This window comes from Lacerta agilis, chromosome 10 (assembly GCF_009819535.1).
Source record: "Lacerta agilis isolate rLacAgi1 chromosome 10, rLacAgi1.pri, whole genome shotgun sequence".
Classification (NCBI taxonomy): Eukaryota; Metazoa; Chordata; class Lepidosauria; order Squamata; family Lacertidae; genus Lacerta; species Lacerta agilis.
In genome coordinates, this window is record NC_046321.1 from 27650767 (window position 1) to 27677451 (window position 26685).

At 44.5% G+C, this 26685-nt stretch overlaps 1 protein-coding gene across 4 annotated transcripts; it reads right to left on the reverse strand.

The window, feature by feature from the left end:
* Positions 1-747: 747 nt before the first annotated feature.
* Positions 748-25501, reverse strand: PLA2G6 (phospholipase A2 group VI). 4 transcript variants are annotated; one of them, XM_033161974.1, is made up of 17 exons: positions 25231-25501; positions 19592-19837; positions 18524-18739; positions 16977-17160; positions 15750-15937; positions 15136-15232; positions 12381-12563; positions 11324-11432; positions 10757-10894; positions 9905-9995; positions 8985-9148; positions 7822-7972; positions 6651-6787; positions 5266-5420; positions 4855-4926; positions 4451-4456; positions 748-1005 (listed from the first exon to the last, which is right to left on the reverse strand). In XM_033161974.1, exons 2-17 carry the CDS (start codon positions 19798-19800, stop codon positions 868-870), a joined length of 2238 nt encoding a protein of 745 aa, XP_033017865.1. In that variant the 5' UTR covers positions 19801-19837; positions 25231-25501; the 3' UTR covers positions 748-867. The 4 variants fall into 4 exon arrangements, with proteins under 4 accessions (XP_033017865.1, XP_033017862.1, XP_033017863.1 ...); XM_033161971.1 differs by lacking the exon at positions 4451-4456 and adding an exon at positions 3754-3827 and having other exon boundaries at positions 922-2166; positions 4759-4926; positions 25231-25496; XM_033161972.1 differs by lacking the exons at positions 4451-4456; positions 25231-25501 and adding exons at positions 3754-3827; positions 25198-25223 and having other exon boundaries at positions 922-2166; positions 4759-4926.
* Between the last annotated feature and the right edge of the window lie 1184 nt (positions 25502-26685).

Consider the following 26685-nt stretch of genomic DNA (forward strand, 5'->3'; position numbering starts at 1 on the left):
AAAAAGCTGACCTAGATCAGATTCAAGATCAGATTTTGCTTTCATCTCAGTCCTCCATTCCAGGTCACTTAGATGCACCTCCATCATCTTAGCCTATTTCCTCCTGAATACTAGTATGCCGTTCACCCAAACAGTCTATAGGCGGTCACTATAAACTGGCGAGCTACAGGCTTGCTATTGGACAGTTACATATAAAATGATCTTCCGTACAAGGACCCTAATTCTATTTTGCATTAAGAAAAGAGAGAGTGAGAGAGAAAGCTGCGGATGCTGCCAGCTACTGAGAGCACAGAGGGGGCAACTGTCTCAGTTACTGTTTTGGGTGCGGACTTCAGTTGGAGCACGGGACTGAACCAGCAAAGCCATTCTCATGGCCTTTCAGAAAGGAGCTTGCACTGTCCATGACAACTGCTTGCTCCTTTCCAAAGAAGGGAGTCTCACACTCGGAACATAGAAACAGAGGAAGCTGCATTATACAAGTCAGACCATTGGTCCATCTAGCTCAGTACTGTCTACACTGTCTGGCAGCAGCTCTCCAGGATTTCAGGCAAGAGGTCTCTCCCAGTCGCACCTAGAGATGCTGGGAATTGAACCTGGAACTTCTGCATCCAAAGCAAACCCTCTGCCACCAAGCTTCAAGCTGTATTAATCAAGCGCAAGTCAGTTTTCACATCACGCATTTCCTTTTATTTAATGTTGTGTCAGTTTCATGAAGACATCAGTCTATTAACATCACTACAGTTCAGAGTTATATTTATACAAACTAAGAGTGTTTTACAAAAATGGGGCAGAGGGGCGGGAGAAACACCAATTAGATTTCACATTCTCCAGGACATTTTTTCTGTAGTTCCAGTACAGTCTATTAAACTAGTCAAAATGCAAGAATAGTGGCAGTGTTTGCACATTTTGGGAAACCATATGTAACTGCTTATCCCTAGAGCACAGAAGGTTCCTTGCATTTTGTTCTTCCCCTCTAGCCAGTGGGAGCAACAAACCACGATCCCTTCACTCCAAACAAAGTAGGGTGTCAAGCCAAGCTTTGCTCTGCGCTTACCAATCACAAATTGCTTGAGTGACACAAACAAATCATCCCAGGTTTGGATGCACTACTAAGCCAAGGACTGTGGTTTGCTGTTCCCAGTGGCTAGAAGGGAAGAGCAAAGTGGAAGGCAAACCATTAACCACGGTTTATTGTGACATGCAAACTGAGCCAATAGGTTATTGTTAGCAGCACTGTTTTGGGGGGGGGGGGAGGCAGCAGCATTGATGGGGGGGAATCTAGTAAGGAAACAAATCTATGGGAGAACAGGAAAAAACAGACACTGGAATGTGTGCCTGACCATTGGATCTGACAACTAAAGGTCTTCTCACTAACTCAGTTTAATTTTTGATCCCCTGTATACTGCTTATTCTGATTAAGGAAGTTCTTCATAAGCAGGGAGAAGAAGCCTTCTACACCTCTGCTGGTGGGCAAATACTGTCTGAAATAATTTGTCAAACCCAGCCCATCCTTCCTGCTCTCGCTCCGCCACTCAGATCAAGCGAGGAGGAAACAGAAAGAAGGAAGCAAAAAACAACCAGGAAAGGGCATGGGGGAGAGAAACAAGCAATTCAATTTGTTTTAACTGCTCATGTACAATTTTGGACAGAAAGGCACATTAGTCAAACCCAGCATGTCAGACAATGCATCTGGCCCAATATGCCCAGAAGTAGCAGAGATAGTCCAACTCTGGTCAGTTAGATCCCATGTTATCACACACAAGCCAAGAGAAACGTAGTGAGCCCCTTCCAGTTATAAAGGTAGCTGGTGTACTGGAATCAGGCATACTGGAAAGAGCAGCCACAGCAAGTACGTGAACTGGGCAGGCGGAAAGACGTTTCGGTGGGTGCAGCCCTCCAATTCTTCCAGTCGGTTTCTTGCCATGAATAGAAGGGGCAAGCCACAGGCCAGCGGAATCTACCACTCCTTGCTGAGAATCCAGGGTCGCTGCAGCAGGGAGGCATGGCGGAGCTGCAAAGCATCATGGAACCACGAGCATATCTACCAGCTGTTGAAATTCTGCCCAGTTTTTGAAAATGTACATCTGAGTTTCCCAGAGAAGGTCCACCAGGATCACATTGCTCACCTCATCCAGCATCACATCCAGCTGCAAAGGAGGGTTGAACCTGCGGGTGCCATGAATCTGTTAGGGTGTGGCGAGATGGGAACGAGAGCAAGGGTTTTGCCTATGCCTGGCAACTGGAGATGAAAAGGCAAGTCTCCGAGATAGAAGGCAGAGGCAATGGAAAACAAGACAGAAAACCCAATACTCAAGAGAGTGCTATGGTGCAGTAGAGATTCAGTTAGAGATCCCCAAAGTGCAACGGGTGCAAGGCACCGACAAACTTAAATCAGGGACTTTGGCAGGCAAACTCTTTGGACACCTTTAACTCCATGGCATTTTGCCAGATGCAGTCACATAAGTGCTTTCAGTTTCCTTTCTTTTGCTCTCAGGTGCAACTGATACAGCTGGCCAGGAAGAGGTATCGCAGCCTCCTACTTGACATGCCCAAGCTGACTTAGTAGCTTTATCAGGTGATGGAAGGGGCCAGTGGGGTTTTAGCTTTCCCCGTAAATCCGTCAAGCCTGCCCCAGTTCTTCAGCCTGAGCCATTCTCCACAGTCAAGGACTAAGCTCTTGACTCACCCAAACCCTCCCCCTTCTCTCCAGACTTATCTCCTCAGTTAACACCGACCACCTGTCTCTGGCACTGTTAGGTAATTTTAAACTCTGGACTTAATGGTTTTACATTCCTTCTCCTTCCTGTTCCTCAGGTGGTAATGCACATTACTTCAAAAGCAGTGTTGCACTTGCGAGGCCCTCACTCTGCTTCTGCCCCAAAGTCTTTCTGCCTGCTTCCAAGTTCACTCCTTGACTGCACCTCCATATTATGCAACCCAGGTCACTTTCACTCTGCCTAAACCTGCCTCACAAAAGTGCTGCGAGGAAAGGACTCGCCTGTGTTGCACAGTTGTCCCAGCTGCACAAACCCCCTACATATTAGCAGGGGCTTCTGAGTTAAGAATTTTGCTGCAGAGAACAGTGTGCAATGTGTGGCTGTTAGAGGAAACAGACCAGATACTTGGGGGGGGGGGGCTGAAAGTGCAGCCCTGCTCCACTGTCAACACAGTTATACCCTGTACAAGAATATTACATGAACTGGGCAACTGCTCTCAGAGGGCTATCAAGGAAGGGACAGATTATCCTTGCCAGAGGTCTGATTGCTTGCTTGCTTGCTTGCTTGCTTGCTGGGACTGCATAAAATCAGTCCCTCAGCTGACTGCTGTTCAAGAAAGGCAAAATGTAACCCACAACTGCAGTAAAGCAGAGACGGTTCTAGGGTAGGGTGACTGGTGCGGTTGCATTGCAGGGGGCACCAAAACAATGCTGTAGAACAAAGTGCAAGAGGCAGGGGGGGTGTTAACGTGGCACAGGGCGCTGCTGAAGTTTGAGGGCCCAAAGTCCGCCACTGAATAAGGTTCTGCTGTTAGCTTATATAATGTGGTCTACAATGACCAGCAGTGGCTCTACAGGGTTTGGGAAGGGGGTGGGTCTGTCTCAGCCCTTAACTGGAGATGCCAGGGATCAAACTTGGGACTTTCTGTGTGCAAACCACCCACCCACTCATGCAGTCTCCGAGAACTGGATATTTGAGGGTGCCAGCCGTGCTCTTTCCAACCTGCATAGAACATCAAGGTAGACAAGTCCTATACCTGACATAATGGGCATCTATCATCTCACACCAGGCTCTTGCACGGTTCACGCATGGCCCATCTGGATCAGTGCACTGCAAAGAGACATGGATGCAATTAGGAAGTGATCCGTCCTGTGACTCAAATACCCAGGACTACAAGGTAAAAGAAGTCTAAGACAAAACAAGCAGGCATTGCACAAATATAGCTTGGAGGGGGAAGTTTCTCCTAAACACAATGCTTCTAACCTAGCCGCAGAATACAAGAAAATACATTGTTTTCCCTAAGTAGAAACAGAATTGTTTTTTTCAGTCTTCATAATATTCCAGTTATAGGTGGGTAGCCGTGTTAGTCTGCCATAGTCAAAACAAAATAAACAATTCTTTCCAGTAGCACCTTAGAGACCAACTAAGTTAGTTCTTGGTGAGCTCATACCAAGAACTAACTTAGTTGGTCTCTAAGGTGCTACTGGAAAGAATTTTTATTTCATAATATTCATAATATTTTAATGTCTGTATTGCGGCAGCAACTTGCAGATCGGGTCATGAGGGAATACCTCAGAGTCCATTCACTTCAGCCAAATTTGTCCTTGCAAGTCTACAGTGGTTGTGCTTGCATGTCACATTAAAGCAGAGGTAGCTAGCACAATACCCTCCAGATGTTGCTTTGACACTTCCCCATGGTTCATAAAATTTTGTCGAATATATTGGGGTTGAGAGGGCTCCTCCAAATCAATGAATTGACTTTCCTTAGCAATGAAACCCTTATAATAGGATCTGGAGAAGGGCCAGAGATCAGTGGTAGGATGTCTGATTTGCATACAGAAGCTCTTGGGTCCAGTGCCCATCATCTCTAAGCAGGGTTGTGAATGTCTCCATCTGAAACCCTACAAGGCAATTCCTTCACATGCATTGGGAGTCTGAGCTGGTAAATATATTGCTACCTCCCCATCCCCAGCAAATGGAGATGTCCTCTGCTAACATCTGGTTGTTCCATTCCACTGATCCATCCACATCTAATACTCACGCAGTCCACCACCAGCTTGCCCAGTTCTTTAGCCCCATAGACAGTCTTGGCCAGTTCCCAAGGGTTTGAGGGGCGGAAGACATCCACTGAACTCACAGGGACCTGTGGTGCCTTCCCAGTCCCAAGAGAGACCACCACTCCCAGCTTTTTCACCTTGTGACCCTCACCCTGGAAGAATGGGAGGCAAAAACCATCGGTTAGCAAAGCTGAACCTATTCCAAAGCTGTATATTGTCATCTTTTTAAAGTGTTAACACCTAGTTTTACTGCTGCCAATTTTAGTGTGCAATGTATTTTACACTTGGTGCTGTTGCAGGGTTTTTGTTTGTTTACTGCATTGTGTTATTTGCTGCTAAAAACTGGTTGCCCCATCTGTACTTTGTATTGACTATGATTATGTTGCATGCTGCTCTGGGTGCTTTTAGCAAAGGAGGAAATGCTTCTTCTGTAGGAGCGGGCCACAACCCCCAGAATTTTAAGTGCAATGGGGAGTGCCACTTAAGCTTACATTCTGGATTAAAATTTTGTTGCACTCGTTGATCTCAGCCATGGCATCCAGGGTGGGGTTGTTGGCCAGCAGACCTCCATCCAGAAAGCGTCCAAAGGGCCGAAAATACGTTGGGGCAGCTCCGCTGGAACGAGCAGCCTGCCACATCAGCTGATCTGTGAGGGGGAAACAAAGAAAGATGTGTCTTTCCCTCCACATACTAAACTATGTGCATCCAGCTGATTGCTAGGACAAGATCTGCTGCTACTAAGAATGCACATAGCACTGCAGGGCAGGGTGGGGTGTCTGTGCCCCTCTAGATGTTGCAAGACTACAGGCCCCATCATCCCTGACCACTGGCCATGATTGCTGGGCCTGATGTTAGTCCAATACCCTCCCTCCTTTAGACGTTCAAAAAGCTTAAAGTGCATACATTCTCTCAATAATCCACATTACAAGAACAATCTCTAAAACATGTCTGCATTATTATCCCCATATGAAAGATGGGAGTGCTGAGGCCGAAAGACCCCTATTAGCTGTGGGTTCTCCAATGCCCAAGTGACAAACAGTGGATCACACCCAAATGACTAAGCAAACACCAAGGGTTCGGAGAACTTTCACAGTGACAACCCAGGAAACCTCTTAAAGGCGGCAACAGCAAATAAGGGCCAGGAAACAATCAGAAGCATGAAACAGCCTGGCCAGACGTGGCGTAAGAGACAAACTCTGATGCTATAACACAGCTGGCAAAAGCTCATGGACAGAGTGGAGAAAAGGATGAATGACTGTGATTGCACACATTTACAACACAAAAAGTAGGAGAGGAGTGACTGTGCCAGCCAACATCACAAATCCCTTTCCTGCACAAAGTGAAATGAAGGCAGGGAATGTGTTGGTTGGAAACCTGCACAGCTGGATTCCAAAAATACTGTACAAGATAAATCCCCCAGTAGATTTTTAGCCCAGACAAATGAGGGAACACAATCATATTTCTGAGACTGCACCTAAACCGTTGGAGAAAGAATAGCAGAGGATGGGTCACTAATCCCGCACTGCATGGTTTGCTTCTACTGTGGTACCAAGTACTGCTGGCCACTATTGCCTGTTCCCAAGTTATTTTTTCAGAACAGAAATTGTTCACAATTGCACAGGGTTTATTTTGGTGCAAGTACACAAGCTAGCGTGACTGATCTGTTCCAACTTCACCCAAGACGTGGTCCATGCTATATGGAGATCATCACAACATATATGATCAGTATTGCTTGGAGACCACACACACACACACACACACACACACACACACACAAAAGATGAGGAAGGGGGAGGAAGTATCCTTGAGTAGGAGCTTGCTTTTCTTCAACAAGCAACTTGACTCCACAAGAGTGCTGTGCAAGCAAGTCTTTTACCTTCTGGCTTGGCCAACGCTTGAAACAAACCCGACGTCATGTAACGGGATTTGCCTCTTCCTTCTGGAGGGTTGTAATTCCGGAACAGGTGGAGCTCAGCAGGCTGTCGGTCGCATAGCGTCGCTGTCAACATGAGTCTGTAAGGGATTTTGAGGAATGAAGACAAGATTTCAGCCTGGTTGTAAGGGGAGGAGGGTACAGAAGGTACCAGGTTCGATTCCTGGCCTCTCCAGTTAAAGGACCTCAGGATATCTGTTGCTCCAGAGAACAGAACTAGAACCAGTGGGTGGAAATGGCAGTGAAGCAAATGTCCAGCTGAACGCAAGAAGGAGATTTCCAATGGTAAGAGCTGTTTGACATGGAACCATCTCCTTGGGAGGTAGTGAAGGCTCCACTGGAGATAGCTGGCCATCGGTGTCAGCAATGCTGTAGTGGCAGCCTGAACAGGGGACTGGGTTTAATAACCTCCAAGGCCCTTCCATCTTTATGATTCTTGTGACTTTGGGCCTAACTACCAACCACAGTAGACTAGCCAATACTGGGCTAGACAGACTTAGCACATGGCAACTTCACATATCATCATTTTTATATCCCACCTCTCTTCCATGGGCTTTTAAGGCAGCATCCCCAGGCAATCCTCCCACCTTGCCACTGAAGTGACCCAAACCTGCTTAGATTCATCACAGTAGCAACAACTTTATTATTCGTACCCCGTCCATCTGACTGAGTTGCCCCAGCCACTCTAAGCGGCTTCCAGCATATATAAAAACATAATAATAGATATGATCTCCCTCCTCCAGGGACAGGAGATCAGGAAGCCATCATGATAAAGGGCAAAGCCAGCATCCCTCTGCTTTTGGCTCAGTGGAGGTCTAGACTCTAGTCCATTAGGGCAAATGGGGCACTGTCCTCTGAACCTCAGTCTGGCCTCAGTCAACCCCCACCTGCCTGCCCTTCTGACTTAAAACTCACCCTGGATGTTGGATTCCTTCTTAGTTTCATCCTTGTAGAAGGCAGGGGGGTCGGAGACAACACTAGAATTAGCCAGTGTGGCCTGTCATTGGTTTGGAACCGCCTATCAATGGGTCCAGCTCTGCCCACAGTTACCCCCCCCCTGCCACCTTCCTCCATACTAGTTGCAATGGGCGCCAGTCACCGCTGTTTTACTTACTTGGGTTCCTTGACATCCGTCATTTTGGTATGCTCTCCAAACTCCTTCTTCAGAAATTCCTCAAGGGGCTCTGATTCATAGGGCCGCGACCCTCGAAACACCTCGTCCTTCATGCGAAAGTACAAACAGCGCATGTATTCCATCGGCTTCCCTGAGAGGCAGAAGGACATTAGTGTTACCCCAAGGGCTGTGTGTGTGTGCACATGCGCACACACACACACACGTGCTGTTCAGGGCTGTCTTAAGCATATGCGGTGCCGGGGTGCAAAGATCCACCCGGCACCCGCCCCCCCCCCCCCGGTTGTCCAGTCCCAGGCGCACAGGAGGGCAGAGACAGCCGGCTGCCTCAGCGTCTCGCTGGCTCGGTCGCCCCCAAACTTGTGGCGCAGAGCCGCCCACAGCAGAAGAGCCCGCCACGGTGCTCTGACCGACGGGCAGGCTCTTCCCTTGACTCGACTCTCGGCCTGGCACCCCTGAGAGCCTGGCGCCCTGCACCCCTAGCACCTATGGGTAAGAAGGCCCTGGTGCTGTTTCCTCCTCCATAATGTTCTATGGGCATTTGGAGTACTTGGAAACCCAGAAAATAACTTTTTGTGGAAACACGAAGACCCATGTTTTGCTGCAATATAGAAAAGCAGCCATAAGAATGATAGAAAAAGTGGAATAAAGGTTAATGGAGAATACATGGAAGAGAAAGGGGCAGAATCACCAAGGAGCAGGGTATGGTTTATGTGCACCCCCTATTTGCGAAGTCTGCAAAAATCCAAGCATTGTAAAACCAGACTAAAGCAAGCATTTGGGTAGATTAGGATCAGAGCACACACAGTCAGCTTTGTCATGTGGCAGCTTGGACAGAAATGCGAAACCCACTTCCAACCATCTCTCGTGAAAAGCAAACCCCTTGCTTCTTGAATTACCCATCAAGCCAGTCATTTCCAACCTGGTGCCCTCCACATGTTGCTTTACTCATAATTCTTAGCATTTGGCCATGCAGGGGCTGATGGGAGTTGGGCCATTTCTCTCACAGATGGCAGGAACAGTTCTTTTAGGCCAGGAAGATATCCAACACTCATCCTTTCTCTATCACTCCAGAACTCTTCCCACACCAGGTAGGGAGATTCCCTCCTCCACCTGTGGACCCACATGAGCTGCTCTTTCCTTACCTAGTATTACAGACACTGCCAGGATTCCCCCAGTGCTCGTCCCTGCGACCCAGTCAAACAGATCCCGGATGGGACGCCCTGAAGCTTTTTCTAAAGCGATGAGGAACTGGATGAGCACCAGGCCCCGGACACCACCACCATCCAGACTCAAAAGGCGGTCTTGACTAGAGAAGGGGAGAGAGAAGAGAAGGAGTTGAATGCTCCCAAGGTCATACTGTATTCACTCCTAAGATTCAGGTGCCTCATGGAGCAACATACTAACCATCAAAATATCTTCCCTGCCCTAGGTGAGGAAGAACTGTAGTTCTTGAAAGGTGTGCTGAGGATCAGGAGTGGGGAACCTCTGGCTCTCTAGACTACAAGTCCCATCATCCCTGACAACTGGTCGTGCATGCTAGGGCTGATGGGAGTTGGTAGTTCAGCAATGTTTGGAGGGCCGGAAAGCTTTCCTCTTCCTGCTTAAGATGAAAGCAGGTAGGGGGGAAATGGGGTAGGAATCCCTCCTCTCTGGGCATGCAGTGACCTCATTCACACATTATAGTTTGCATTAACGCACCAAATTGGGGAAATTTCTTCCTTCTGGTGTGTGGGAGAAACAATCCTGGCTGAACCTAGGATTGTGGTTTGTTTTGCTCCAATTCAACCACGGTCTGTAGCCAAGGTTTGCTCTTGGGTTACAGACCGTGATTTGTTTGGCGCAAAGGAAACCCTGGTCCTTGGATAAAGATATGACACTAAGCCAGGTATCCTAGTTTGTTTCTCCTGAATCAGCACACTCAAAGTACACCATTAACTGTGGTTTACTGTGATGATATGCATACAGGGCCGAGGTCTCCTCTCTCTGAGTCTTATCATTTTTCACATCAGGACAGAGCATTGCAGACTAGATGAAGTCCATCTTACTAATGACACCTACTTACCCTTTTCTCCTCTCGGTGGCAAGATCTACCACATCTTGTTTTTTCAGCATGGTACTAAGTACTGTAGAGACATGGATGATGTCCTGGAATTCTAGGGAGTCAAGGAAAAGAAAGGCAAATAATCTGTTCAGCAGGATGTTTAGAAATAGGTGCAGCAGACTAGGAACCTGAGAGTCTAGGAACTGAGTTCTCCATCCCCCCAATGGCCCTATGCAATAGAAGACAAGGCTCTCTCATACCTTTAATTGCTGTTTCGAAGGAAGCACACGGTCCGTTGCCATGACCATTATATAATAAAAACATCCCTATCAAAAGGCACAGGAGCCCCATCTTCTACTGAACATGGCAATCCTTCCTGCTTCCCCTAAAACACTTACCAGGAGCTACATCATTTGGCGCTTTCTGGAATATTAGTATATAAACATAGCAAAGCAGAAAAAGAACAGGAAGTAGAAAGAGAGGGAAATGACTGATACTCTCAGGAAGTTTGTGGCCACAGAACAGGGATGGCAAAGCTAACTCCCATCACCCCTGACCGCTGGCTATGCTAACAAGTGCTGATGGGGAGCTAGAAGCCAACACCATCTGAAAAGCCACAGCTTCTCTGTCCCTGCAACAGACCCTAAGGAAGAATCCCAGCACTGTGCCATTAGTCACCAGCCATGGTTTCCCCAGCACATGCGCACTGCATCAGGAAACCGTGGTTCAACCCTCAACTGTGATGACCACATGCTCAAGTTTCACGTTTATTCTGACATGTAAATGCCTTCCCAGATTGGAAGAAAAAGTGATCCTAAAACAGTGACAGTGAAGCAGAGACAGAGAGAAGCACAGGGCTAGGTAGTCTGTTACCTAGGTTTTGGTTAGTGCTCCTCAGGGGCGGTAGTCCTTCCTGGGAAGTGGAAGCAGTTGGTAGTGGTGTGTCAGGTGGGTGGAAGCGGTCAATCCCTACAATTTTCAGCAGGTCTAAGAGCACCTTCCGATTGGCACCTTTGGCATGGTGAGAGCGTCACATGCATTAGAGAGGAAAATCCATTAATATAAAGGACATGGTCACCGCTGCCTGCTCTGAGTCAGACTAATCCCATGTACCTGGTTTGAAAAAAACAGAGGGCTGGAGGTGGTTGCCTCAAGGGAGGACGGGAATCCTATGCCACAGCTGGGGCCGTGTCTGTGCTCCTTAGGCCTGAGATTCTCACCATCCCTCCACTGGGCAGAACAAATTTGTGCAAGAGGCCACAAGGTCACAAATGGGATTCTCCAGATCTGGAATTATGGAGTACATGGCCAGACATATCCTAATGACACTCAGCTCTATTTCTCTTTTACATCTGTAGCTGTGGCAGTGGAAGTGCTGGACCATTGTCTGCCACCCAGCTCCCATACTTCCCTTTCCCTCCCCACAGGACCCCCTCTCACCTTTGCTTATCCTGGCTGCCAGCAACCCCGGCGTCTCCCCCAAGTCATTGGGGACTTCCACATCTGCTCCAAACACAATAAGGGCCTTGATCATTTCTAGATGGTCTAGCTGCGGGGAGGAAAAAAGCTTGTAAAGAGAAAAGTGTTGCCAGGAGCTCTCTCCAGCCCCAGCTTCCTGAGCTGGAATGCTCACCTGGCGGCCGTCTTGGCAAACACACTGTGAGCTCCCGATATATACTCATCCTACCCAAATAGCTAGGTTTCTGTGAGTCTCTTCATGCAGGAGGATCACTTTAAATAGATGGGTTGCGTGCGGAGAGACAAACAAAAATATTCAGGAAAGGAAGATTGAGGCGGTAGGAATGAGGGATGAGAAAACTTTGGCTCATGGGCCTCATTAGGCACACAAGAGTTCTAATTTGGACTGGGAGGTCATTTCCCCCAAACTACGCTGTATGTGATGCCTAGTGGGAGGTAAGGAAAGGTGTGGCCTTCACTTTGAAGTTCCATTAGTCACCAGCCATGGTTTCCCCAGCACATGCGCACTGCATCAGGAAACCGTGGTTCAACCCTCAACTGTGACGATCACATGCTCAAGTTTCACGTTTATTCTGACATGTAAATGCCTTTCCAGACTGGAAGAAAAAGTGATCCTAAAACAGTGATAGTGAAGCAGAGACAGAGAGAAGCACAGGGCTAGGTAGTCTGTTAACTAGGTTTTGGCTTCCACTGAAACTACCTGGAAACATCCTTCAGATGCGCCGCTATCACCTGATGTCATATTGATGCTAGGTGACAGACAGCTGGGCCAACATGCTCCACCCACCAAACTTGGTCCAGGGGGCTTTTGGAGATTAGGATCCGGTTCACCTGGCCGAAAAGGTTGCCCACCCCTGGGCTATGTCTACATATTGAACCAGAACAGAGATGGTTACAACAGAAGAATACCCCGCCCCCCAAGGGTGTTCTCTGCAGATGTTATGCACTTCTCTCCTCTCAGCCCCTGCCCCACCCTTCAGTTCTGGAAAAGCAAGCATCCAGCAGATGAGAAGCCCACCTTCATGGCCAGGTGCAGTGGGGTGTTGCCATCTGCCCCTTTCACATTTGCCATGGCTCCATTTGTCAGCAGCACCATGGTGCAATCAAAGCGCCCCCGCCGGGCAGCGATGTGCAGGGCCGACTCCCCTGTCTTGCTGAGGGCGTTCACTTCGCAGCCATAGTCAATGAGGAGCCGGGTCATCTAGGAGACAAGGTGGAAAGGCACAAAGCCACACTTTGGATCACAAGCGCTTCTTCACTGGGACAGGTGACGTCAGATTTATTTCAATGATAAAACGAACAAGGTACCTGGGGCATATGGGAAGATAACGGGAATTTTATGCAAATGAGAAATCACTGTGTGTATTTGAATAGGGTTGTTCTCGGGGGCTGGGATGGCATTTTCCTATTTTGATTATGTTCTTTTTGAAACAGTAAACAAATATTTAAAAAGGAAGATACCTAGGATTTTTAAAACCCTAGATTTAAGGCCAAAGAGAAGAATTATTGCTCTTAAAGATGAATCCATGCTCATAGAAGCGCAAAAATTATAAGTTTAAGGCTCCTGCCTCAACTCCCACATTATCTCACCAATAAGGACATTGTAGATTTCACACATTGTGCTCGCTTATAAGGCTGGTTCCATCTGCTTCCCTCTGAGCTACAAACTCAACAAACACAGCAGAAAGAGGGACATCCAATTCACAGTAAATGTCTCAGTTACCATAACAATATACAGTTTTTCCGCTTAACTGCACCCTTTGGCAAGTGCCTTTCTGCTTCATCACATTGTTTTGCTTTTGCTCTGGCTCTTGTGTAACATAGGATACCTTAGTATTTTAATTTTACAGGAAATGGTAAAAGGTCCTAACTTCTGTCTATGTCAGGAAAGCCTGTATTATTTGGGGGGGGGGTTGCAGCCATGGGCTTGTCTTAGAAATCTATTTTGTACAACTTTGAGGCTGCTTATGTTTGCAAACTCCCACAGTACAGCCCTGTAGAGAACTTAATATTTTGGATACCCAAAGCTCCACAAGGCTAAATAAATCAGATGACTTCTCTCTGTGCTGAGAAAAGCACTACAGTGCTTGTATGGAGATGACTATTTTAGATTTCAGGCACACCAAAATATTTACTTAACTGTTACGTTTATGTGAGGAAAAAATTGAGTTAAATACTTGAAAACATTTCAGTGCTACAGCCTGTGATATCCACTTTGAGCATCCTTGCTCGCTTGTTTCTCTTCTTCTGTCCCATAAAACAATGAAAGTAACTTTTTTCAGCTGGCATTGGACTCTGAGGTAGCTGGTTCTGTATTATATTTGTGATTCTTGCATGTTTTATTTTAAGGGTGCTGTTCTCAAAACAATCTATGGCCTTTTAAACTGGGGGGTTACTGCATTTTTGTTTGTTACTAGGTTATGTATTTTTGTGTTTTTATATTGTACACCACCCTGTGATCCTCGGATGAAGGACAATATAGAATTTTAATGAATACATAAATAAAACTGTAAATCACCTGAGACTGGGAGTCAGATGGGGAGTGTCATATAATTGAGCAAAAATCAGTTTACAAATGGAACTCTAGGTATGGTAGGTACAGACATCGAAAAGAAGGATACTAGACTTTTCCAATACGCTGTGGCTGCAGCTAGAATCCTTCTAGCACAAAAATGGAAACAAGAGGAATTACCGACGGTAGAAGAATGGACAGTGAAACTGACTGAATACGCAGAAATGGACAAATTGACAGGAAGAATCCGGGAGCAGCGGGACCAGAAGTTCATCAAAGACTGGTTAAAGTTTACAAATTATTTAAAAGACAATTTACAATTGAATACGTTAATAGGATTTCAAGAAGCTTTGTAGTTAATTTGTAGAGTTATCATTGTAAGTAGAATAGAAGTAAAAAATCTTTTTTTTGTTTGATAGTGGTAAGCAATGGTTGACTTAAGAAGTATAATGTTAAGATATAAATCAGAAAGCCATGTGAAGGGGTTGAGGGAAGTCATGGTTTGTTAGCCAAAGATGATTGTAAGAAATTTTTTTGTTTGAATATGATATTAATTGTAGTTTAATATGAAAAAATAATAATTATATTAAAAAACAAAAACAAAACAAATGGAACTCTAAAAACCAACTCAAACAAGGCCGTCAAAATAATGACAATACTGGCAGCGAGAGCAACCATTTAATAAAAATGCCACCCAAGTCCCCTAACCACCTCTAAATGCCCTGCTGATTAATATCTTTATTGTCCTTCTGAAAATGAAAAAAGGGTTTGACTCCCTTGGGAGGCAATTCCACAGAATGTCAGCTGCAACAGAACCCCTATTACTCTCCAGTCGCCATTGCAGGAGGACTCCAGCTGGAGAGGTCGGGAAGAGGAGACGATAAACAGGTCCGTATGGAATGGAAGCTCTCCAGATTATTTGGACTACAACTCCCATCAACCCAAGCTGGCAGTGGCAGATGGAATTTGTGTAGCTCAACAAGGTCAAGATGTGGAAGGCTGCTTTTAGCATCAGGAAGAAGTTGGCAGGTACAAGCTTATCCCATTTCTGACATACACAGGCAGGGAAATACATGCCACCATCTCCTCCCAAGCATCTTAGTGCCATGCAGATATTAAAGACCCAGGAGCCAGCAAGCCTACACACAGATCGGAAGGTCAGAGATGGAGAAGGAGCTCTCTGTGAAGGCATGGCCAGGAGAGCAAGACTCTCTGAAGCTAAAGAAAAGATGTCTGGCCGGCTAGCAGACTACCCGCTTACATCAGCATTTCTGGCCCAGTGGAGTGGCGTTGCTCCATAGCGTGGGTCTAGCAACTGAATCTGGCTGATCTCCTTATCAAGAAGGGCCTCGGCACATCTGGAACAGAAGAACAAGAAGGAAAAGAATGAAGGGATACAACAAACACCTGCCCGCTAACTGCATGGATCCTTGAATATTCAGTAGGTAGGAGACACTTCCAAGGCTCCATTAACCAGCCTGCAGGTGTGCACATGCTGTAGAAGAGGGAAGCGTGGTGCCTTGGGCCTTGGAAGTGGCAGGTGTGCCAGCAATGGCTCCAAGGAAAACCAGTCCAGGTTTAAGCCAACTCCACAGTTCAGTCATGTATCCCTTTAATATTGTACAGGGGCGGGGCAGCTGTCTCCTAACAACTCTCAGCACCGTTCACAAACTACAGCTCCCAGAATTCTTTGGGGGAAGCTGTGACTGTTAAAAGTGGCACCACGGTGCTTTAAATGTGCGGCGTGAACTCGCCACCTTGGGCTCCTTTGGGAGGAAGTGGGTGGGGGATTAAAAATATAGTTAATGCAAAAATATATCTATTAGCAAAAATTATTTTCTAGCGCTCTTATCCAAATGAAAAAAGCAGACACACCTTTTCTGGGAGTGTTTCATAGCAATGTGGATGGGGTAGCCGAGTGCTCCCATGTTGCTGCACTTGGCATTGACCTTCAAAAGAGCATGAACAGCATCTTCTTTGCCCAGTTGGCAGGCCAGGTGCAAAGGGCTCTTTCCTTCGTCGTTCAAGTGGTCCAAAGCGGCAGTTGACCTCGTGCCCATGAGCTGCAACAATTGAACAATGTCACTCAAGTCTGGAGACTCTGAAGGATGGATAAGATGACTCAGCAGGAATACCAGACCAGAAATTGTGTATGGAAGAAAACTGGTGAATGGGCAAGGGCCACTTTCTAACCCTTCCCTCAAGCGCATCTACACACAAACACAGACACCAAAACTAGGGGGCAAGCAAGGGATATTTGGGAATCTCATGTGGGCCTCATAAGAGCATAGTTTTGCCCTTAGCCATGGAAGCAACATTCTTTTCTTTTCATTTATTTATCACGGTGGTTCCCAATTAACTAAGTACTACGGACTCCACTTTTCAACAGCCAAGCCACGGACTTTGAAAAAGTTGGTATCTCGCCAGTAGTTTTTTTTGTTATGTGAATGGTGTTGCCATACCCTCCAACATGCCCCAGAGCAAAACCAGGCCACACACCTTCCAGGCCACGCTCCTGCGCAAGTCATGTGACCCACGTGAGAGCACAGCACCCAAAGTGTGTGCTTTGGGGTGCCGTGCTCCCACACGATTTTGGGTGCAGTGCTCTCCCATGAGAGCACAGCCCCCAAAACAGGATGTTCCAGGCAGTTGATGGATCATTTCCATGGACCCCCGGGTGGCTTACATGGACCCCCTGGGTCCACAGACCACCAATTAGGAACCATTTATTTACTGCATTTATATCCCCCCCTTTTTCCCCCTAAGGAGCTCAAGGTGATATATATGGCTCTACCCTTTCTCCTTTAATCCTCCCCACAACCCTGTGAGGTAGGTTAGGCTGAGAAAGAGTGAATGGTCCAAGGTCACCCAGTGAGCTTCATGGCCAAGTGGGGATTCAAACCCCAGTCTCTCAGGTCCTAGTCTAACACTCTAACCACTGCACCACACTGGCTCTGCAAGAACAGTCCCATAAACTCATGGGGAACCGTCTCTCTCCAGCTTCTCCAGACACGGAAAGTTTCTATTTCCTCTGCTTCTGCACCTTTCCCTTCGTTCTCTTCCTTCTACCAGGAACTTACCTTTCTCTGTTAACATCCTCACCTCTATGATCTCAGGGTTGTTCCCTCGGACAGAGTAGTGGAAGACGGTGTCTCCATTTTTGTCCGTGACATCTAGACGGGCATGGCACTGCTCCACCAGCTCCCGCAGGCACTCCATGTCTCCCTTTTGGCAGGCCATGTGCACCGGAGTGCATTCATTGTCACCGCTGTTGCTGTTTATGCAGCTGCAATGCAAGATGGAGGCATTCTGGGCACACCTCCCAGGCCCGAGTGCAAAACCAGCCAGAATCGCATACCCCCACCCAAAACGGTTTGCTTCGAAAAGCTCATTAACGTTACTTTGTGGAACAGCAAACCAAATTCTACTGCTGCTGCTCTTCCAATATAGCACGTATTCAGTGCTCTAGGGAAGATTAACATCTAGGATATAGGTTAAGATCAGTCACTGGAAGAACTGCCACCCCTGTACTGTTCAATTCCAACAGAACAAGCCAGAGCCATTGAAATAAGTCATTAGAACAGGGACTTTTTGGGGATCCACAGGCCTGATCCTTATCAGGTTCTGCCTCAAGGGCCAAGTTTAACAATTGGGCAGGGATGTCCACCTGTCCACTTCGCAAGTCTATCCCTGCTCCCCTCTTAAGTACTCAGTCTCGGAAACTTAAAAGAGGAACAGGAGGAGAGTTACAGAGCTTCTTCTTGTTGTTTAAATTTGTATACCGTCCTATGTCCATAGGTCTCAGGGAGGTTCACAACACAAAGGTACCATATATGAAGCATAATAATAATAATAATAATAATAATAATAATAATAATAATAATAATTTATTTGTACCCCGCCCATCTGGCTGGGTCTCCCCAGCCACTCTGGGCGGCTTCCATCAAATATTAAAATACATTTAAAACATCACAGTTTAAAAACTTCCCTAAAATACGCAGTAAGTTTAATCAAAACACAAAGCACATAATAAAAATAAACAATTAACAGTACTAATGTATACACACTAATAAACAACACACTCCCCAACAAAAGCCCCTAAACCAGTGGTTCCCAACCGTTTTTTGGCCATGCCCCACCCAAGCATCTCTAAAATCCTGATGCCCTCCTCCCCCCCATGACATATAATTCTTATTATTCAAAAAGTGAACTCCTATTCACACGGAGGAAGCCTAAAAGGTCATTAACTGTTAATAACTCATTCTCAAATTGCCCCCCTTAAAAATAAAATTGCCCCCCCCAGTGGGGCATGTGCCTCATGTTGGGGACCACAGCCCTAAACAATACTCCAGCCAACAAATACAAAAATCCAAATTGACATTTAACAACAATTTAAAAGAACCCCCCACTCCAAATAAAACAGCACTCACCCAAGTTAAAACCCCATCCCCGTTAAAACAATAGTAACCTTTCCCAAGTCTCTCCGTGGTTCCCTTTTAAGCCTCTGAGTTTGGGGGCTTAAAAGGAGAGGAGGGGGGGGGAGGTTTGCAAAAGGCTTTAAGATGGCCCCCAGACTCCCATTTGAAATGCCCTAAACTAAGTTTGCAACGTAAGTCATTCCCCATTAGAAGGAGCCCAAGCTCTCATACCTCAGGATGTGATTGTGGCGGAAGCTCTCCAGGAGCCCAACCTCTACCGCTACATGAGCCAGCGACCAGGTAGGGTGGCTGCGAAAACAGTCCGTCAGTTGCTGCAACACCTCCAGCTGCAAAGGATTTTGGGAACTTTCATAAAAGGGGCGCAACTTCTTTGCATACAGCTCGTAGTGCTCAAGAGCAAATCCTTCGTGGTCTACCTGGAAGAGCCTACAAAAGGAATTTATTTAGAACAGAGCCTGCTTCTCCAGCTTGCAGTAGGGCTCACAACAAAGATTAAAACAATTAAGAAAAATCCAATAAAGGAATATGCAAGACCATATACACCCACAACCCCAGTCAATCAGCAAGAACTATTAATGTTTTGCTACTGCTGCTGCAGCAAAATATTTGACTTCACTCAAACTTAGCAGTCAAAAGTGCTATTAGAACAGGACAATTTTATACCCTCTCCAAAAGATTTAAAGAGAAGAACCAAAACACATTGAGGGATAGTTCAGTCGGTAGAGAAGAAGCCTCTTAATCTCAGGGTCATGGGTTCGAGCCCCACATTGGGTGAAAGATTCCTGCATTGCAGGGGGTTGGACTAGATAAGCCTCGTGGTCCCTTCCAACTCAGTCAGTCTGCTTGCCTTCCTACTTACAACTCCTCCAGTGGGAGGGTCTCTCTGCCAGCTTTCTCCTCCTTAGTCTTGGGGTTGCCCTTTCAGAACTCAGCAGAGAGGAGGATGGTGACCAAACTGAAATTACATCCCTCTGCCTGTCATTGACTCTGGTCTCCCTGCCTTCCACCCTACCAGCCCCAATAGTCACCAGCCACCACTGTCCTCCACCCCACCTGCCTAACCTATAAACATTCTAGTGCCTGGTGGACAGTAACCATGAAAACGTATGCTATTATAGCAACGTTCCTTCATTCCTGCATAGTCCCCTTGATCCCCTTTCTTCCCAATCCACCCTCAATTTCACCCTCTCCTACTAGAAAGAGGTTTTGTATCAGAGTTTCTTAAGGTCTTAGGAACAGATTGAAGCTAAAATTAAACTAGGTCTCCCTGCCACTCACCGGAAAGCAAATTTTTCATTATTGGGGTTAAGAAGGAGGCACTCCCAAGAGTGAGATGAACTTTTTTCATACAGCACTATCCTATCTTCAGACTTCACACGTTTCAGAGATGCATAGTCAGCCAGGGATACCTCCTTGATCCGGAAAGGGTTTGAAAACAAGCCGGTGACATTGTTTAAAGTGCTCATAAGCCGACCAAAGAACTGCATGTCTTTAAAAAGTAGTGCAAGCTATCTTCGTTCAATGCTGTGGAAAGATCAAAGTTCGCATTCAGATAATGCCATCATCACCCACTGAATGAATCTTCTTCTCGGCATAATCATTTTCCTGGTTTTTAAAAAACATTTTTAACATTTAATAGACTTCTACGCTACCTTTTAAAACAAAGATATCTACAGATCTATAGATTGCCAACAAAGTATGATAAAACATTTTTATTCTTAAAAAAAACAGCAAAAATACATGATTAAAATAATAAATTAGAAAGAGCTGCAAATCTATTTCATAGCCTGTTAACTTTCCCATCCCTAAATTTAAAAAATGTAACTCATCCCATTAAATATAACATGTAGCAAATGAATCTCCTAACTAGATTAGGAGCACCTGTGTCAGGATAGACAGGAGAAATGTTTCCTTGTTATGTCTCCTTAATCTCTCAGTGGCTTTTGATACCATTGACCAGCTGTCTGAGTTAGGGGTGAGAGGCACTGCTTTGTGGTGGTTCTGGTCCTACTTGGATGGTCGTTTGGGGAGTGCTCTTCAGCTCTGTGGAGCCTTCAATGTGGGGTTCCTCAGGATTCGATTTTATCCCCCATGCTGTTTAACATCGACATGAAACCGCTGAGTGGGGGTCATCCAGAGCTTTGGATTACCCTATCAGCAATATGCTGATGACACTGCCGTGTGGCAGTGAATGTGCTGGACCACTGTCTTGCCTCGGTAATAAACTGGATGAGAGCCAAGAAACTGAAGCTCAATCCATGTACAGGTAAGTCTGAGGCACTGTTAGTGGGTGGTTACCTAGACTGGATAGATGGGAGACTGCTCACTCTTGATGGGGTTACTCATAGAAACCCAAGGAGAAGATCCCAAAACAGCTTCAACAGGACCCACTAAATCCCCTCTCAAGACAGTGGAGTAAGAGGACTTGATGTCTGGGTCACAGACAAGTTTTATTCTAAATTTAGACAATACAGAAGAGCTGCCTTGTTAGTTCTGAGGGGATTTCTTGGCTTATTCCGAAACTGTTTTTACATCTTTCCTAGTAGGGAAGTGATTATTGCCCAGTGAAAAATAATTGAGAAATCCAGAGTTTTAGCACAGCTGTGACTAAGCAGCAGCAAAGACAAGGAGTTTGTGCCCTTTCTAACTCGGGTTCAATTTCAGGCATTTAAAATTCTTGTTTCTTCTGTATGTAAACATTTCCAAAAAAATGCAAATAAAATCCATAATTAGTATTTTCATATTGCCAGTGGGTGGGCGGGTGTCTCTCTGTGACTGAGAAAGCATCAATTTTATCAGGCCTACAAAGTTTCCCAGTGTTGCTGTACTAATACAGGGGGGCTGAGAGAAAGTAGTGTACAACAACCCTGCCATGGCATGTAGTCCACTGTTGTTACACAGTTTCTTGGTGTGTTTTTATTTTGTTTTTGGAGAAATACAGGAGAGACTGTTAAGCTAATGTAGCAGCAATGTGATGAAGGGGGTGATTAATTGCTTTCCCATGAGGGAGAATAGGTGCATTCTTGGGCTGTAGCTGTTGGTGTGAACACTTTAATGGGTACATTTGTGTGAAAGTTACAAACCCTAAAAATTAAGAGAGAAAGGCTGTCTGTTTGACCTATGCTAATAACACTGCTCTAATTATTAAGAGGTACAATTAAAAACCACAAAAAAAATGCTATTTAAAAACACCGGTTGTTTTTTAATTGAATCTTGAATGAAAGACCTACTGTAACATAAAAGTTTACATCTCATAAAACTAGAATTATTTGCACAGTTTAGGGTTGGCATTAAGCAGGGCGCTCTTGTCTTTAACAGCTGCGTTGCAAGCAGAAATTCAACAGGTTAAACCTGTTGACATTCTGCTGGTCAAACATCTTATTACCTGGCGTGCGGCCACGAATTTATTTTTGAGTCCTCCACCTGATCAACAAAACAGGATGTAAATTTGAATATGACACAAAGCATATACAAAGTTTATGCAAATTGGTGCCTACTTTTGTGAGCGGGGTGGAGAACCCAAGACATGTAAAGTAGTGGGCAAGAAAATACTAGAGGCACCTCATACGGTCAGTGGTTGGGACGATGGGAGTCCAATAACCTCTTCCACAAGTACTCCATTCCTGATTAAGTACAATAGTACTTGGCTTGCAATTTGGAAATCCTAGCTACAAGTCTAGAATCATTATAGTTCAATTAGTAGTCCACCAAGAAGAAATCCTCCAGATAGTTCCTATACCTCCTTTCTAAAACTAGTTTGTGCGTAGTGTATTTACCCGGCTTATTGTGCTAAGCACAATTGAAATTCTGTGTAGCTCAACAATTGGCATTTTCTCTCATCACATGACAGAGGAATATCATATTCCCTACTGCCGGGATGCAGAACCTGTGGCCCTCCTGATACTGTTGAACTGCAACTCCAATCACCTCTGACCATTGGCACTGCTGGCTGGGGCTCATGGGATTTAGAGTTCAACTATATCTAGAGGGCCACAGGTTTCATAAATTCCTGATGTAAGGGGATGGCAACACATTCATAATATATCTTCAACATATTGGAGCCTGCTTTATTAACACCCCACCCAGGATGATCTGTAAGGAGACACATTTATATTCTTTCCACTAACAACTGAAGATCTATTTTGTATTAAAAACATTTATCCAACGTGCAGATAAAATGTCACTTATCTTATGCAGCTTCCTGGTAATTTTCAATTGTATTTTTGTAATTTAATTATTTTAAGGCATTTATATATTGCTTAATTATTAATTATATATTGCTAAGCAGTGTTGCTGTTGTTCATTTTTGTATGCTTGGTTTGTACTTTCTCCAATTCACTTTTGAGTGTATAAAGGAAAATGGCAAGTAAGTTTATGCTCATTAAGATTTTGTCCCACACCACTGCATGTTAGAGTGACCAAGAAAAAGAACTGAAGATGAAGGGTTAGAGCTATTGCGATACGAGGTCTTTATTTAAAATAATAGCTAGGGTTCACCCAAAGCAGATAGTATGTTTAAAATGACATGTACACAAACAGCTGTTGTATTCCTACAAAGTGGGGAAGATGGCAAAACTTGCCCCTTAATTTTGACTGAGAGGGGTGAGAGGTGGGCTGTCAAAGTGATAACTAGAATAAACAGCCTAACATTTTTGCATTCAGTCTTTCCTTTTTCATGGTTTTACTTCCAGGAGATAGAAAAGGCAAGCAAGAGAAGCAATATAATGTATTTATATTCACAATATAAATACATACAGAAGGAGGAAAGGAACAGAAAGCCAATTCAAAGAAACCTTCAAACTGGAAGAGAGAGGAACCACCAACGATTGAAGAATGGCAGATGAAAATGATGGACTATATGGAACTTGCTGAGATGACCGGGAAACTCCGTGACCACGCAGTGGGAGAAGAATGGAAGAAATTTAAATTGTATTTGAAAAAGTATAGTAAGATTGAAATCTAGAAGGAACTTGGAAGAAAAGTTAGACTGCAGATTTAGAATTGTGTTAAGTGTTAAGGAAATGTGAAATAATGAATTAGGATAATAGTTGAAGAAATGGATAAGATTTTTTGGGAAATATGGTTAGTATAATGTAAAGAAATTACTAAAGATGAATGACAATGAACACAGAAAGGGCAGACGAGAGGAAGTCAAACAACAATGTTAAGGGAAGAAACAGTTTTTAAACAAAGATTTTGTTGTTTTTTTTTGTTTTTTGTAGTTTGTTTGTAATAGTTTTTATTTTTTATTTTTGTAAGGTGTTTGTAATTGTTGTATTGGTTTGTTTTATGTATTTTGTGGATGTTTGGAAAAAGTTAACAAATACATTTTTTAAAAAAGAAAAAAAATTGACAAACTTTGGAATTTTAAAGTAACTTCCGTTTTGTTACTTCCTTCCACTGACTTTCAGAAAAGGTGCCGTTTTAATGTCTCTAACATTTCACAGAAAGTGTGGAGGAATTAAAGAACCTTTTAATGAGGGTGAAAGAGGAGAGCACAAAATATGGTCTGAAGCTCAACATAAAAAAACTAAGATCATGGCGACTGGTCCCATCACCTCCTAGCAAATAGAAGGGGAAGAAATGGAGGCAGTGAGAGATTTTACTTTCTTGGGCTCTGTGATCACTGCAGATGGTGACAGCAGTCACGAAATTAAAAGACGCCTGCTTCTTGGGAGAAAAGCAATGACAAACCTAGACTGCATCTTACAAAACAGAGACATCACTTTGCCGACAAAGGTCCATATAGTTCAAGCTATGGTTTTCCCAGCTGCAGATTGCTGTCACCTGTAACCAAAATCTATGCTGTGCCTGTCTATATAATCTTACATTGTAACCATTGTTCACTGCAGAAACCACTATGTTATAAGTTCTAGTATCTTGCTACTTCATATATGGTATGTACTTCTATAGCACAATTGTTTATATAATTTCAATTTGTTAAAATATGTTTAATTACAACATTATATTCATTTATATTACTTAAATATGTACAACTCATGAAGCCCAGGAGGGAGAGTTCCATGACTTTGACATACTACATATGAACATGTACCACTGATGAAGCCCATGAGAGCTAAACAAGGCATTATTCCGGAAATCCTTGTCAACTCTGTGGAACTGTAGTAGGCTCCAATTTGGACTTTATGAACATACCTGTATGTGGAACAGAAACTAGCAGATATTTGGTCTTTATGAATGAACTGATCTATTGGGACTTCTGTCTATATTATTGCACTTTATGTGTTGTTTATGTGCAAGATAAACACTTGATATTGTGATAAGAATATATAAAAGAGTATTGTTTATGTGAATGCACAGTCAGTTACCAGTACATCTTGTGTGTTTGTCAAATGTATTTCATGTAACACAAGGTTTGATGTTGTTTTGCAATTTAGCAGCTGCTGGGCATGCAGACTTCCACTAAGATACAACTGTTTATGAAGGCCAGGAAAACCTCACCTGCTGAATGGCTACTCAATTGTTTAACATCAGTAACGACTTTTTCTACCTAAACTGGGCTGCTGAAATGATGAGAGTTATAATCATGAGTGGGCTTTTGTGTGAAAGGACTGTGAGCTCAGTTCAGTTCCGGCACTGGAAGCAAATTCGCGGACTCAGAATGTGGTCAGAGGCGAATTGTAAAACTTACGTCTTTTGCACCTAGTTCCTGGGGTTCTGGTTTAAAGGTGGGATATGGAAAAGAAGTGCAATGGGCGATCGCAGCAGAAAATAAAGCAGAAAGGGGAGCTTCCCCACCCCCCTTGCTTAGCTTAGACCCCAGAACCTTTATCAAGCCACTGAGACACACACTTTAAGGACTACTAAACACGCAGAAGAGAGATCTACCCTTCCCCTATCCTCTAAGACTTGTACTCACTCACCTCTTCAATTAGCCACTACAGTACTGTACTCACCCCAACTACTTCCGCGAACAAATTCCGACAGTCTCACGTGATCGACGCTCTGCCAACCACAATTCGTCGGAACGACTCCTCCCCGCCGCTTAGTCGATCACCTCATTGCTTGGCCAGCCAAAGGATCCGAAAGCGGTGTAGTTGCGTGCGTGCGGCCATTGCGTCTCGACGTTAAGGTGGCGGAGCGGCCATCTTTGCCTCGGGCATCTGATGGCGCGGTTGGGACGCCGCCGCCATCTTTGTGAAGGGGCAAAGAGTGGCGCACGCTTTCGCTGTTGCCCTTTGCCCGCCTTTAAAGTGACAGTTTTAACTGTCAAGTGTTCACTTACTAGAAAATAAAAAAGGGAGGAGGAGAAACTAAGGAGGCTTCTTAAACAAGAGCCGGAGAGCGGGGAGAATCATATACTGGTCTTCAAAGTGTGAAGGCGACATAAGAACCTGTTGCATGAAAAAAAAACACACAGAAAATTCCAGCATCAGACCGTTTCCTTACTACTAACAGGGCCATTTTAGCCAAGTCTGCTCATAATTAAGTCCTACTGGTTTCACTGGGGCTTACTCCCAGGTAGCAGGGGTTAGCATTTCAGCCTAAATAATGAGGGGCAAGGAGGGTGCCCTGCAGTGAAGGAGCTGTGCCTTGTTTCTCCTATTTAACTCTGTCAACCAACGAAGGACAAAAATTGTGAGTCAAGATCCTCCATTAGGCGTGGAGGACTTGGAGTCGAAAAAAGCAAGAACGACGCAGTTTTGCCTCCCTAAATTCACAGGACATTTAACCCCCAAAACTCACCCACACATTGAAATAAATTTAAACTAAATGGAACCTCTATCATCAAAGGCAGTGTACCGCTGAAGACTAGATCCCCGAGGTGAAATAAGATGGGAGGGCTGTTGCCTTCATGCCTTGTTTATAAACTTCCCAGAGCCATTTATGTAGCATCTGTTGTAAACAGACTCTGCTGGATTTCTTATCAAAGACTTGGGCTGTAAGCTAATAGCTAATGGTGTCTTATCCATACATACATACATACATACATACATACATACATACATACTTCCGATTGCTGAGGTATGCAGAGACCAGGTGAATTTATGTCTGCATTTTTTTTCCTACCGTGAAAATCAAAAGATTGCAAACTGCCCTGTGATGTTCAGAAGAAGGGTGGTATAGACATTTAATTAATTTATTGTTATTAATAATAATGATGATGATGATGATGATAATAATAATAATAATAATAATAATAATAATAATAATAATAATAATATAATAATAATAATAATAATAAATTAATAAACCTTTTAAAATAAACATGTTTACATTTAAGCACCCTTTGCTCTTTCTGCTATCCTGAGGTAATTTGAAAGCTGCATACTTAACATCAAAGTATTTCAGCAGTATAAAATGATAATAAACAAGGTGGCTTTTTAAAGTCATTTTTACCCAGTATTTTA

What these genes read in the sequence shown, in the direction of transcription:
- PLA2G6 (XM_033161971.1), bottom strand. Translation starts at nt 19,800, where the DNA reads ATGCAGTTCTTTGGTCGGCTTATGAGCACTTTAAACAATGTCACCGGC. An exon ending in AATGAAAAATTTGCTTTCCG is followed by an intron (nt 18,740 to 19,591) that starts GTGAGTGGCAGG and finishes TTCCTTTTGTAG; the next exon opens with GCTCTTCCAGGTAGACCACG. An exon ending in ACAACCCTGAGATCATAGAG is followed by an intron (nt 15,938 to 16,976) that starts GTGAGGATGTTA and finishes CAATTGTTGCAG; the next exon opens with CTCATGGGCACGAGGTCAAC.